Source organism: Pempheris klunzingeri, chromosome 1 (assembly GCF_042242105.1).
Source record: "Pempheris klunzingeri isolate RE-2024b chromosome 1, fPemKlu1.hap1, whole genome shotgun sequence".
Taxonomy (NCBI): Eukaryota; Metazoa; Chordata; class Actinopteri; order Acropomatiformes; family Pempheridae; genus Pempheris; species Pempheris klunzingeri.
In genome coordinates, this window is record NC_092012.1 from 8196500 (window position 1) to 8207773 (window position 11274).

Below are 11274 nucleotides of genomic sequence, written 5' to 3' on the forward strand. Positions count from 1 at the left end.
CAGGACATTGAAACTTTTTATTCTGCAAAATGTATCCACTTATTTCAAGATAAGATATTCCTTTATTTATTGTTATTTTCACAATCTATGTGAAAGCTGCACAAATCTGGATAGTTATTTTCCACCAAACTACATTTTGAGAGTGCCTTATTTCAGTTTCCAATCAAAGATGTACTTGAATTTAAATGTGAATTTTAAAAGAGGAGAGCGTGAATTTGAGCTGCCTAGTCGGATGCAACAGACTGCACACTGTCATGTTCTGGATATGCTGCTGTGCTTTTCAACACTAGGTGGTGCACTTCTACAACAGCTGAGAAATTATTTCCATGGCAGGTTCATTTTGATGCGATAACATACATCTGCATGCTTATTTCCGTACACTTATTTGTTTGGCGCCTTTGAGATAATGGTGCACACATGGGCTGGACAGTAGCATAAAACACATTTCTGTGTTAAGAGATCGTTTTTTACACGAGGAAACTAGTTTTTCTTGCATTATTGGCAAATAAAAGGGGAAAAAAATATGTTTCATACAGCAGGTAAAAACAAATACAACAAGTACATAAATACATTTAGGGCTGAAACTGATCCATACTTAAAAGGAGCGTACTGTACGTATGCACCACATTTGAAACATTCTCATCAACTACTTCCGGCTTTTCATACAAAACAAGGTTAATATTACAAATGTAGGCATATCATGGGTTAATTATTGACAACATGAATAGTCTGGGAGTGTCTCAGTTTACAGGCAATGGCCTTGTTAACATAAAGCCACTGAACCAAAGGCAGCAACTGCTGTTTTACAGCAGAGCCAATAGCTTAATCCTGCTTTACTTTAGAGTACCATAAACTGTAGCCCTGTCAGTCACTAGTATTTGAAAAGAGTTCACTTTCACAAGAGTTTTCAGTTTTCAGAGAGGTTTACATGTTTTCAAAGTTATGAATATGCTTAAATAAAAACACACTTAAAAAAAATATACCTTCAAAAATGTTTGATTTTCAATATAAACAGGTGCTTCGTCCACACAATCACGTCATCATGTCAAAACATGTCACATTTGTTTGTTGTCTCACACTAGATATCAATCATAATCAAAACATCGAATCAACATTGACAACTGTACATTGATTTCTGTGGGTATAAAGGAATTCTGTAAACTTTTCGTCGTTGCTTTTGTAGTAACAATTTAGATGTGATTATAAAGGTGTCGAGAGTCTCGAATTTTTAGGTTTAGGTACCTTGAAAGTGCTTGAGATTTACTTTTAAGAAGCCGTACGATCCCTGATTGAAATGCCTCAATCAACACGTGTGGAATTTCATCTTCCACTTCTTCTGCATTGTGGGAGCAATACCTGCTTTACTTGCTGATCACGCGGTCTGTGGTGTCATCTGTGTGTTCATGACTCACGTCACGTACACAAACTCGAGCGACACACATAACATCCTTCCTCTTCTGTCATTGTTTCCCTAAATAACCCTTCAGTTGCACACCGCTTGCTAAGTCAAATGAAGTTCAGACTGCAGCATGGCCCCCTCTGACCTTACGGTACATTTGACTACATGATAACAGAGCACCGAAAATGCCCTCCAGCCATTAAGGGGAAATATTTATCCACAATATTTCCTGTTTACATTCTCCAAAGGTATTAAATGTGACTGGAAAGCATCCGTGTAGCAATTTTCTAACACTAAAGAGGACTGAAATGTTTGAAAATGTGACACACCCTTGATGACAGCGACTATACTCATGCCTCTCTCTCTCTCTCACTCTCTCTCTCTCTCTCTCCACATCCTTTATTTAGCGTTTGACAAATTATCAAAAAATCCTTTCAGATTTAAGGTGCAGCCCACAGTCCAGTAGGCTGTGTAGGCCACACTGCCATGGTCAGCAGCAGGGAGGGTTTTCTGGTGTTTGCGCTCTCCTATGCGATACGAGATACGAGATGGATGTTAAAAGGATTGTCTCTGATTATGAGACACAATGGGGACGTTGAATGCCCACGCAGCCATAAACTAAGTAGATGAGTACATTTGATCATTGCTTGGATGGCAGTAATTACTTTACAGCTGTCCTCTCTGGCAACATCTCACCATTGTCAGATCTGCAAAGAACATTCAAACATACGACTACTGAAGTGGCATAGAAATAGAAGAGAGGGAAATAATTTTTCACTGAACTATTTTGTTTGGATCTATTATATTTTTCTAATGATTATGTCAGAGGTGCACATATATACTGATAAGACTACAAAGGCAGTTCATCCTCTGACACCTTGGCAACTGATGAAACTGTTAAAGAATAAACTAGGATAGATTAACACCACAGCATGATGCACCATTGCAGCATGACACATTCATCAACCAGACGGCATGGCCAGTCTGCTCTGTCTACTAGACTTTAACCAGGTTAAACGATCAGATGTAACAAAGTTCTCATCTGCTTAACTGTTCAGTTAAACTCACAACTATGCATCAAATCCATGCCAGATAATGTGTTGTATTTAAATTATTAGAGTTGTGGATGCAAAGACCATCAACACATTGAGTTTGTCTTTCCCCTGCTGACATTGGACTCTAAGTGGACTCTCAGTGCTTTGCTTTAACTCTGGTGAGCTTTCTGACTACATGTAGACACTGATAGTGGCCGTTATCAGTGTGCATAGACTCCTGGAGAGGCTGTCTGCGTGATCACTGATAACGCCACGACACGGCCTCACGGACACGTATGAATTTGTTTTTAACTGCGTGAAAATTTGATGTGTGAAAATAGTGGTCATGATCGGTGAGTGAGAGCTGGCAGCCCTGTTTTATACATCCTGACCTCTCCGTCCTGTCTGTGGCACTACTCAGCTACAAACCCACCCCTCTCTACTAAAACAGAAATATTTAGTCTGTCATTTGAGATATATACTGATTTTATGCTGAGAGTTAAAGGAGAAGAACAATACTCCTATATAGATATGAAGCTAGAGTTAGCAGATTCTAGCTTAGCTTAGCATAGCATAAAGAAATAGGGAAACAGCCCAGCTTTGTCCTCAAGTAACAAAATGTATTTGTTATCATAATATCTGTTTCTTTAATCCAAAAAAGTGTACAAACTAGAGTACAACTAAGTGTTCAACTAAATATGGTGTTAAAGTTACGGCAGGTACATTTTGTTACCTTTAGATTGAACCAGATTGTTTAAGCTAATGCTAAGCTAAGTGGTTGCTGGCAGTCGTGTCTTTTAAAAATGGTTTAAAAAATCGTTTCAATTCTTTTAAAAAAGGCTCAGTTATTTCTTAAAAGAGTTGGGCACTGCAGTTCTTAGCAAATGTTACTCAAATAGGACTAACAAGTGCACTTGTTTGGGGACTATTTTCAGTGGTGGATTGGCACACTTTTGGTGCTCTAGTAAGTATGTAGGTTACAGCAGCTGTAACTCTAAAGGACATGTTGGATAGACTCAAAATCAACTATAGTGCCCGTGTTCATCGTAATGGAAGAGCACTGCATAGAGTGCAATGATGTGGCTCATGTGTGTATTATAGTTTCTAATAGAGATTTCACAGCCAGGTGTAAATAATAAAATGAGTGAATTAACTGATTAAATGCATTGATATCTTGTTAATTGTCACAGAAACACCTGTGCAAGTCAAAATGGCAGCAGTGAAGACGGTCAGTAGAGGTTTCCAGAGTAGAAATCTTAATTTTGCTTTAGTTACACAGCTCCAGCATTTGTTCGGAGGATCAGTTCATTGTTAGCTTTGGTCTTTTCACAAAGAAAAAAGAAACCGACATCATCCCTTTTGATATGATCAGTGAGTAATGTATTCACATTAAATGAGGGGAAGCAGCAACTCTTCTAGTGAAAATGTTAGCATCACATTTTTAATTCAGACCCACTTTGATGATGATGATGATGATGATGATGATGCTGAGAGTTCATATTACTATATCACAATTAGCTCTACAAAACAAAGAAAGAATATCAGCCTAAAGGCCTGAAAATAATGCAAATGTTCATAGCCTACTTCCTTAACTTTTTATAACAAAGGCAACACTGGCGAAGAAAGTAGAGGATAATCAAAATAATAATTTATTGACACTGTACAGTACATTATTTAATGAGTTTACATTTTGCCTTTCACATTTAGACACTATTGTACATTTACATCTACTGCAGCACTTGGGTTACTATGACTACCAACTTCCATGTCATATTAAAAACCACAACTTATCCTTTATAAATACAGATCTCCAGCTGTACCCAAAGAAACCCAGAGTAAGACAACATTGTTTGTGGATGGATGTCCTTGGGCTGGGCCACTACAGAGCAGGGTGAAACCCCACCAGTGGAGCAGAAGCATTTCCGCACACTGAGTGTCAAAGCGTCCTAGTTTGTGCAGAAAGGATTCTGTTAGACTGATGGGGGGCAGGCTGCAGGCAGGTAGTCTCACTGTTGATCTTTCTAGCAGATGCCCATCTATTTCACTTGGTAAGGCTCCTCACGGCCTCCAGCTCCTCGATTGGTTTCCACTGCTGATTGATGGTGATGAGCTGCAGCGAAATGCCAGAATTAAAATTGAAGCCTCATCTGACCTTTATGCAAGTGAGTTACACTTACAGGTAATGTGAACAGCTGCAGAGCGGACTGTGTCAACATGCAGTATGTGGCAACAAAAACATCATTACTCTGAGATCACAATAGCAGGCTGGTCCTAATTTGATAAGGTTTCTTCCTCAGTGACTCAGCAGACTGAAGCTGTATGCTGGAAGATTCTGCTCATATTTAAGTGCCAAAAAACAAAAAAGGGCTTATTAACAACCATCTAAACATTATAAATTATGTAATGTTCGGCATGTCAGAGATTACCTTTTGGGATTTTGATGGATCCACTCTGTCCCATGGTTCTGGGTTTTTGCTCTTATTTAAACTAAAAACCGTGAGTGAAAATGTAATGTCATTATTGAGCATTTCTTGCTGATAGAAGTCAGATTTAAGTATGAAAATAGTGCAATTTAAAGCACTTTATATTATAAAATCAATACAAAAAGTACAATAACACTCACATAACATCAGGTTTAGTAAAGAGAAAGTAGATCGAAGCCGTAGTGGCTCCTGTTGCAGCAAAGCCCACAAACCCTATGAGAGGGATCAGCTGGAAAAAACATGTAAAAATAAGTGCATCATTATTTTAAATCACATATATTATCCAACATAAGTTCCAATATTCTCAATAAAAATAATCACTTTTAACATTGTAAAAATGGCTCACCTCCTTTTTCTTTCTCAACATTTGAAAAAATCCAACCATTTTTCTGATTTCTCAAACACCTAAAGAGAAATTGATCATATTTGCACTTAGAAATGAGGCCAAGTCCAGTCAGTCAATGTTTAGGATGTGGCCATAAGTGGTTTGTGTGCAGCAGGTCTCACCTGTTGTCGCCGAGAAGTCCTTAGTGTCTCTTAGCGCAGCATCCTGTGAGGCCAGCTGATGTAGGCTGGATGAGAGGTTGTACGAGGTGAAAGGCACGTAGACAGACACAGCTTCCTGTACTGAAATGCACCAGTAGTTCAACCCAACAACAAAATCCACTTTGCTGATGATCAACACATTTTCTGAGTCTGGAGCACCCTCTTGTGGCCACATTTAAAAACTGAAAGTTCAAAGATAGTTTGAAATGAAGATCTCAAACGTTAAGAACAAACAAAAAAAAAAATCATACCAGACAGCAAAAGCAAAGTTTCACAAGTTTTATTTCAAACCAATTTTAGCATAACAATGTGATTTCTGGGTGCACAGGATATGGTCATATAAGGTTTGTCATCTGAGAGGTGTTTGATAAACGTGGATCTGCTTGGCAGTGAGAGAGGGGCTCATTTTGCTGAGGGACTGGAGGAAGTGAGTGTGTTTGATTGCAGACGCCTCCATCCTCTCCTCTTGTAGCGCCAACAGAGCAGCCTGGAAAACAGAAAAAATATTCAGGTATTCCTACTCTGTTCGTTGGCAACATTCAGGACCAGGGTTACATCTTGTGTTTTATAGCCAGATGTGTGAAAATAAGGCCTTTGGGTGTGTGCTTCACATTACCTCTTTACACAGATTCTCCAGGTCAGCTCCAGAGTAGAGCTCGCTCTTTGCTGCCAGCTCCTCCAGGCACACATCAGCATCCAAGGGCATCGACCCTGTACGCACCTTCAGGATGCAAAGACGAGTCTGGACACACGGAGTAACACATATACAGGGTTAGTTAAAGGTATGATACAAAAGGTATTGTTTTTATCATCTTTTAAACCTGTTATTTCAATCATTCAATTCTAAAAACTTTTTCTAAATCTATAAATGATTCCCTTGAGACGAATAACTTACCTGCTGGTCAGGTGGGGGGACATAGATGATGTGGTCCAGCCTGCCAGGTCTGAGGAGGGCACTGTCTAAGCAGTCAGGTCTGTTTGTGGCGGCTACAACCATCACATCTTTGTTGCATACTTCCTGAAAGTCCAACTGTGAAGAGCAAAAACGTTAACATGTCGACTAGATCACCTCCTACTGATCAGATGTGTTGGCTAATTTCCATTATATCTGACCTGTTCCTGTGTGTGACTCTCCTCCACTCCCTCTGCCTGGAGGATCTTCTCCGTTCCTCTCCTCTCCAGCGTCTTCAGGCCAACCCCATCCATCTCATTCAAGAGCACGGACAGGAGACGTGTCTGCACGCTGTTAGCTGCCTGACTGTTTGACCGGGAGCCAATCAGAGAATCAATCTCATCGAGGAACAGGACGCAGGGAGCACAGGCCCGGGCCTGACGAAACAGCTACGTGTGCACAGACAGAGGCAGGTGTTAATGGATGAAACAGAGAGGAGGACACAAACACTGTGGGGCTGTGAAAGGAAAGTACCTGCGCTAAAGCCTTCTCGGAGTCTCCGACATAGGGAGAGTAGAGGTCGGCACCGCTGACAGACAGGAAGGCACAGTGAGATGAGGTGGCTGCAGCCTTGACAAGCGTTGTCTTTGCACAACCTGGAGGCCCGTAGAGCAGCACGCCGCGCGGCCGACACAGACCCAGACGCACAAACGCCTCGGGGAATCTCATCGGCCACTCAATGCTCTTTGATGGAGGGAGAGCAAAATCCAATAATTCCAATGCCATTTGGTGTTTTTCTTTATCAGTAAACTAGCTCAGATGAGAACTCTGTATTTCATGCTGCGTAATTCAAGCACTGCCACTCATTTACCTGTGTTAGTTTGAGTTTGACCTCATCCAGGCCTCCTATCTGCTCCCAGGATACTGGAGAGAGCTCGGTCCTACCCAGGCTGCTCCGCAGGCAGGAGGGACGCACCGACTTCAGGGCCTCCTGGAAGTGCTTCATATCCACGGCCTGCTCTCCTGAACCCTGCAGACAACAATAACAGGACAACACAAGAAAAAAATACTACATAAATCTATGTCTTCAATATTCTGGAGGTATTACAGCAGCTTGGTCTGTCTCAGTTCAATTCAGTTTGCTTTATTTTACCAGGATATCCCACTGTGCAAACCACATTTTAGGTTAAGCAGGTACACATAAAGTATGTCCATAAATGCACTGTAGTGTGAATACATGTTTGTTTTGACTTGAGGAATGCCTTAAGTGTTGAGTGCAGTTCTGATCTGGACAGAAGGTACTACACGTAGGTCTGAAGGGAGCTAAACTGTTTTCCTTAAAGTAACAGAATATTAATATGTTGTTTCTATATGATTCCTTGCTTTATTGCTGTGTTTACCTTTGAGTTTTCCCGTATAGCGTGCATGGCAGCCTCTCTGCACAGGGCACTGAGGTCTGCTCCTACATAGCCTGTAGTTCTCTGTGCCAGCTCTGCCACGTCCACAGTGGGACACACAGGCATCCTCGCACACAGAACGGACAAGATGGCTTTTCTCTGCTGCAAGGTGGGAGCTCCAATGATAACCTGAAGGAAAGACATTAAATTCAAAACCTCAAAGATTTATTTACATATTATTACCAAATATAGGGTCATGTATTCACTCATCCATACTTCTCTGTCAAATCTTCCAGGCCTGCGCAGCGCTGGGTCCAAGCTGTCCGGCCGGTTGGAGGCTCCGACGATGAGGAAGCGATCAGACTGATTCATCCCGTCCATCAGGGTGAGAAGCTGAGCGACCAGCCGGTTCTCTGGTGCTGACGAGCCGGTTCTCCTCGGACACAGAGAGTCCAGCTCATCTAAGAACAGCACACACGGACCCTCTTCAGCAGCAGATCGAGCCCGCTCAAACACAGCACGCAGCTTCTCCTCACTCTCACCCGGCCGTGATCCCACCACCTGAAATTATGATTCACAATTACTACTAATAACGATCTAGTCACACTAAACTGTTATTGAACACAAAATGCATAAAGTACCTTAGAACATAGCAAAAAAAAAAAAGAAAGTACATTTACTTTGAGTGCATCTCATCAATCAATCAGCACTACTAGCACTACTTCTTGTAGCCTCTAACAGAAATAAATATACATTATGATGTAAGAGAACACTGCTTGCCATTTGCCCTTTTGTTGGCTTGAGAATTAAGTATTTTCATTGGACCTACATTCATTATTTTATAATAGTAAATATAAAAATGTGAGGAAGGAAAAAAAAAGTTCCTGAAAGCCAGAAAATCTCAAAGCCTCTTTTAATTTTGTTATTGGACAGTTAAAATTTGATGCTTTGTTAGTACATGATTAATCACAGCAGTGTTGACTGGCTGTCAGGTATGGTGACGCTGACATTGACATGACTTTAATTTGTCAACCGTCAGTGCTTCTCCTATACTTATACAAATATTATAATATCTGTGGTTTTACTGGGCACTTGCAGGAAATGTTGCAAATTAAAAAAGGCTTTATTCCAACACTGGATTTACTGTTGCTGTTGAGTTTACAGACAATTTACATCACAACACACAAAGATTATAAAACATAATTACACATACTGTGATTGAAAATGCTTATTATAGTAATTTAAACACATCAAGTATATGAACAGATAACATTATTATTTTTTATTTTTTTTTACCTCTGGCCCTCTGACCACCACCAGGCTGGCGCCCACCTCCCCCACCACTCTGCGGACCAGCGCGGTCTTGCCCACACCTGGAGGCCCCACCAGGAGCACACCCCTTGGACACGACACACCGAGAGAGCTCAGGGTGCCTGGATAGAGAAGGGGCAGCTGCAGCATCTCTCTCAAGGAGGCACTCACCTAAAACACAATAATAAAAAAATGTAGCTATTACATAGTTGGATTACAAACTCTACATGAGGACCAATAATGTCATTACAGTGAATATATACTGACCTCCTCGAGACCCCCCAGTGGGACTGTGTGCTGGTCCTGCAGCTGACTCCTGTAGTGCCGGACGGTCTGGATGCCAGCTATCTCCACAGCAGTTTTTGAGGTGATGAGTCCAGCACTGGCAGAATCCAGATTGACGCTTTCAATAACAACATATCTAATCTCTGTATCAAAGTCCTCCAGGTTCACCACATAGTTCTTGTAGACATTTACTCCTTTCAGCATGTCTTTGACAAGCTCATGAACAAGGCGAGGAGGTACATGTTTCTTAAATTCAACAGTCTGGACTACCACAGTTATCTTAACACCTTTGAGCTTGGGGGAGGGCACAGGTGTGAGCTGGCCGGGGTCCAGGCTGAGATGAGTGGGTGGGTGGGAGATCAGACTGGGAGAGGAGCATCTCAGGTCCATCTGCAGGAAGCCCTCTGCAAGGTCAGGCCGGGGCCAGGCGGTGCACAGGCAGCTTCCCCCGGGAACAGACACCAGCAGAGGGGAGCCCAGGCTGAGACCCAGCGCTGACATCAAGCCTGGACCCAGCCTGCATCTCTGGGAGCCCTGGTCTGATGGATCCACTGACAGCAGCCTCAGAGACATCACCGTCCATCAGCAGCCACCGGCCCCACTGACAGTAAAACAAACCAGCGGGTAAATTCAGACTTAATAATGCAGAAACACACACACGTGCAGAGAGTGAAGCCAGTACTTTACCTTAAGCTAGGCTACATGCCATTAGCTGCTAGCTACAACTTCATTCTTAGCTGCGATACTTTTTTAGAGGAAACACTGACATAGTTACATACCAGAGAAAAGGGAGACGGTGACACTGGTGGATAGAGGCTAAAATACTAATCATTTAAAGAAATACTGATCAGTATTAGCGGCGCTGATTGATCAGGGCGACTACTGTTTACAAAATCCATGTGGCGTGAAAAGGAGGTGGCCAACCAAAACGTTTCCCTGTGTGAGAGCCTGGCTTCCGCCTGATGGTGTTATGGATTTAAAAGGGAAGAATGTATTTTTATACTCTATGTATTATAAATATTATACATTTTATTATATATTTTTTATTAACACGAAAGACAAAGCCCTTAATGCCATAATTATACTGTTTACATAAGATTTTAGAAAAATCATCTTTTCGTATTTTACATAAAGTTTTTTTCTTTGTTTTATTATTTCTTCTTATACGTGCCAGTAAATGACTGATCATAACTGTGGTCTACATGATAATGTGTTTTGTGTTTATGTCTATATATTTTTTGGCACTGTTGCCATTTTATACATAAAAATGATAAAACATAAAATAAAATACGTGGTTTTGATATTTTACACACCTATATTTACAATTCTAGATGTATTTCATACATATGTAAATAATATTTTAACAACAATAGCGTTTGTAATAAGCGTGATTACGTTTAAACGGATGTGTTTAAGGACGTATTTGAGAGATAAGATAAGATATTCCTTTATTAGTCCCACGGGGGGGATTTACACTGTCACAGCAGACACGATGGGATATTTAAAAAAATATGTACAGCTTCGGTAAAGAAAGTATAAGAAAATAGAAACAATATAGTATACAAGTGGGAGATATTACAAAGTATTGCACATTGTGAAGTGGGGTTAAAGGATGTTATTGTCAGTTTTAGTGCAGTTTGGTCTCTTCTTGCCCCCAGCAGCCCTCTGCATTTAAGATGGCTCCTGAGCAGGTACAGTCTGCTCTACCCTCTCCTAAAAAGTGCATTTGAGTGGTCAGTCCAGTCCAGTTTATTGTTTCTATGATCACCTAGGTATTTATAAGGTGTCACCATCTTCACCCTGGATGCTTTGTTAGGGGGTGTGTGTGCGTCAGAGAGAGTAAGGGAGAGAGAGTAAGGGAATGGTAATAATAGTAATAGTCATGTTTGTTTAAAAAGAAGAACATGTTATTCTTCTCTCTGTGGCT

At 41.1% G+C, this 11274-nt stretch overlaps 2 protein-coding genes across 3 annotated transcripts; both read right to left on the minus strand.

Moving 5' to 3' along the window:
- Positions 1-3791: 3791 nt before the first annotated feature.
- c1h15orf48 (chromosome 1 C15orf48 homolog) lies at positions 3792-5515 on the minus strand. The gene is made up of 5 exons (XM_070835929.1): positions 5424-5515; positions 5263-5321; positions 5057-5145; positions 4860-4920; positions 3792-4543 (listed from the first exon to the last, which is right to left on the minus strand). The coding sequence occupies exons 2-5, from the start codon at positions 5299-5301 to the stop codon at positions 4475-4477; spliced, it is 258 nt and encodes an 85-aa protein (XP_070692030.1). The 5' UTR covers positions 5302-5321; positions 5424-5515; the 3' UTR covers positions 3792-4474.
- A 211-nt stretch (positions 5516-5726) lies between these two features.
- Positions 5727-10239, minus strand: afg2b (AFG2 AAA ATPase homolog B). Of its 2 annotated transcripts, none has more exons than XM_070835897.1 (11): positions 10127-10239; positions 9330-9948; positions 9048-9233; positions 8028-8312; positions 7755-7940; positions 7226-7384; positions 6889-7098; positions 6576-6803; positions 6358-6492; positions 6079-6204; positions 5727-5949 (listed from the first exon to the last, which is right to left on the minus strand). In XM_070835897.1, exons 2-11 carry the CDS (start codon positions 9918-9920, stop codon positions 5812-5814), a joined length of 2244 nt encoding a protein of 747 aa, XP_070691998.1. In that variant the 5' UTR covers positions 9921-9948; positions 10127-10239; the 3' UTR covers positions 5727-5811. The 2 variants fall into 2 exon arrangements, with proteins under 2 accessions (XP_070691998.1, XP_070692006.1); XM_070835905.1 differs by lacking the exon at positions 10127-10239 and having other exon boundaries at positions 9330-9444; positions 9635-9857.
- Between the last annotated feature and the right edge of the window lie 1035 nt (positions 10240-11274).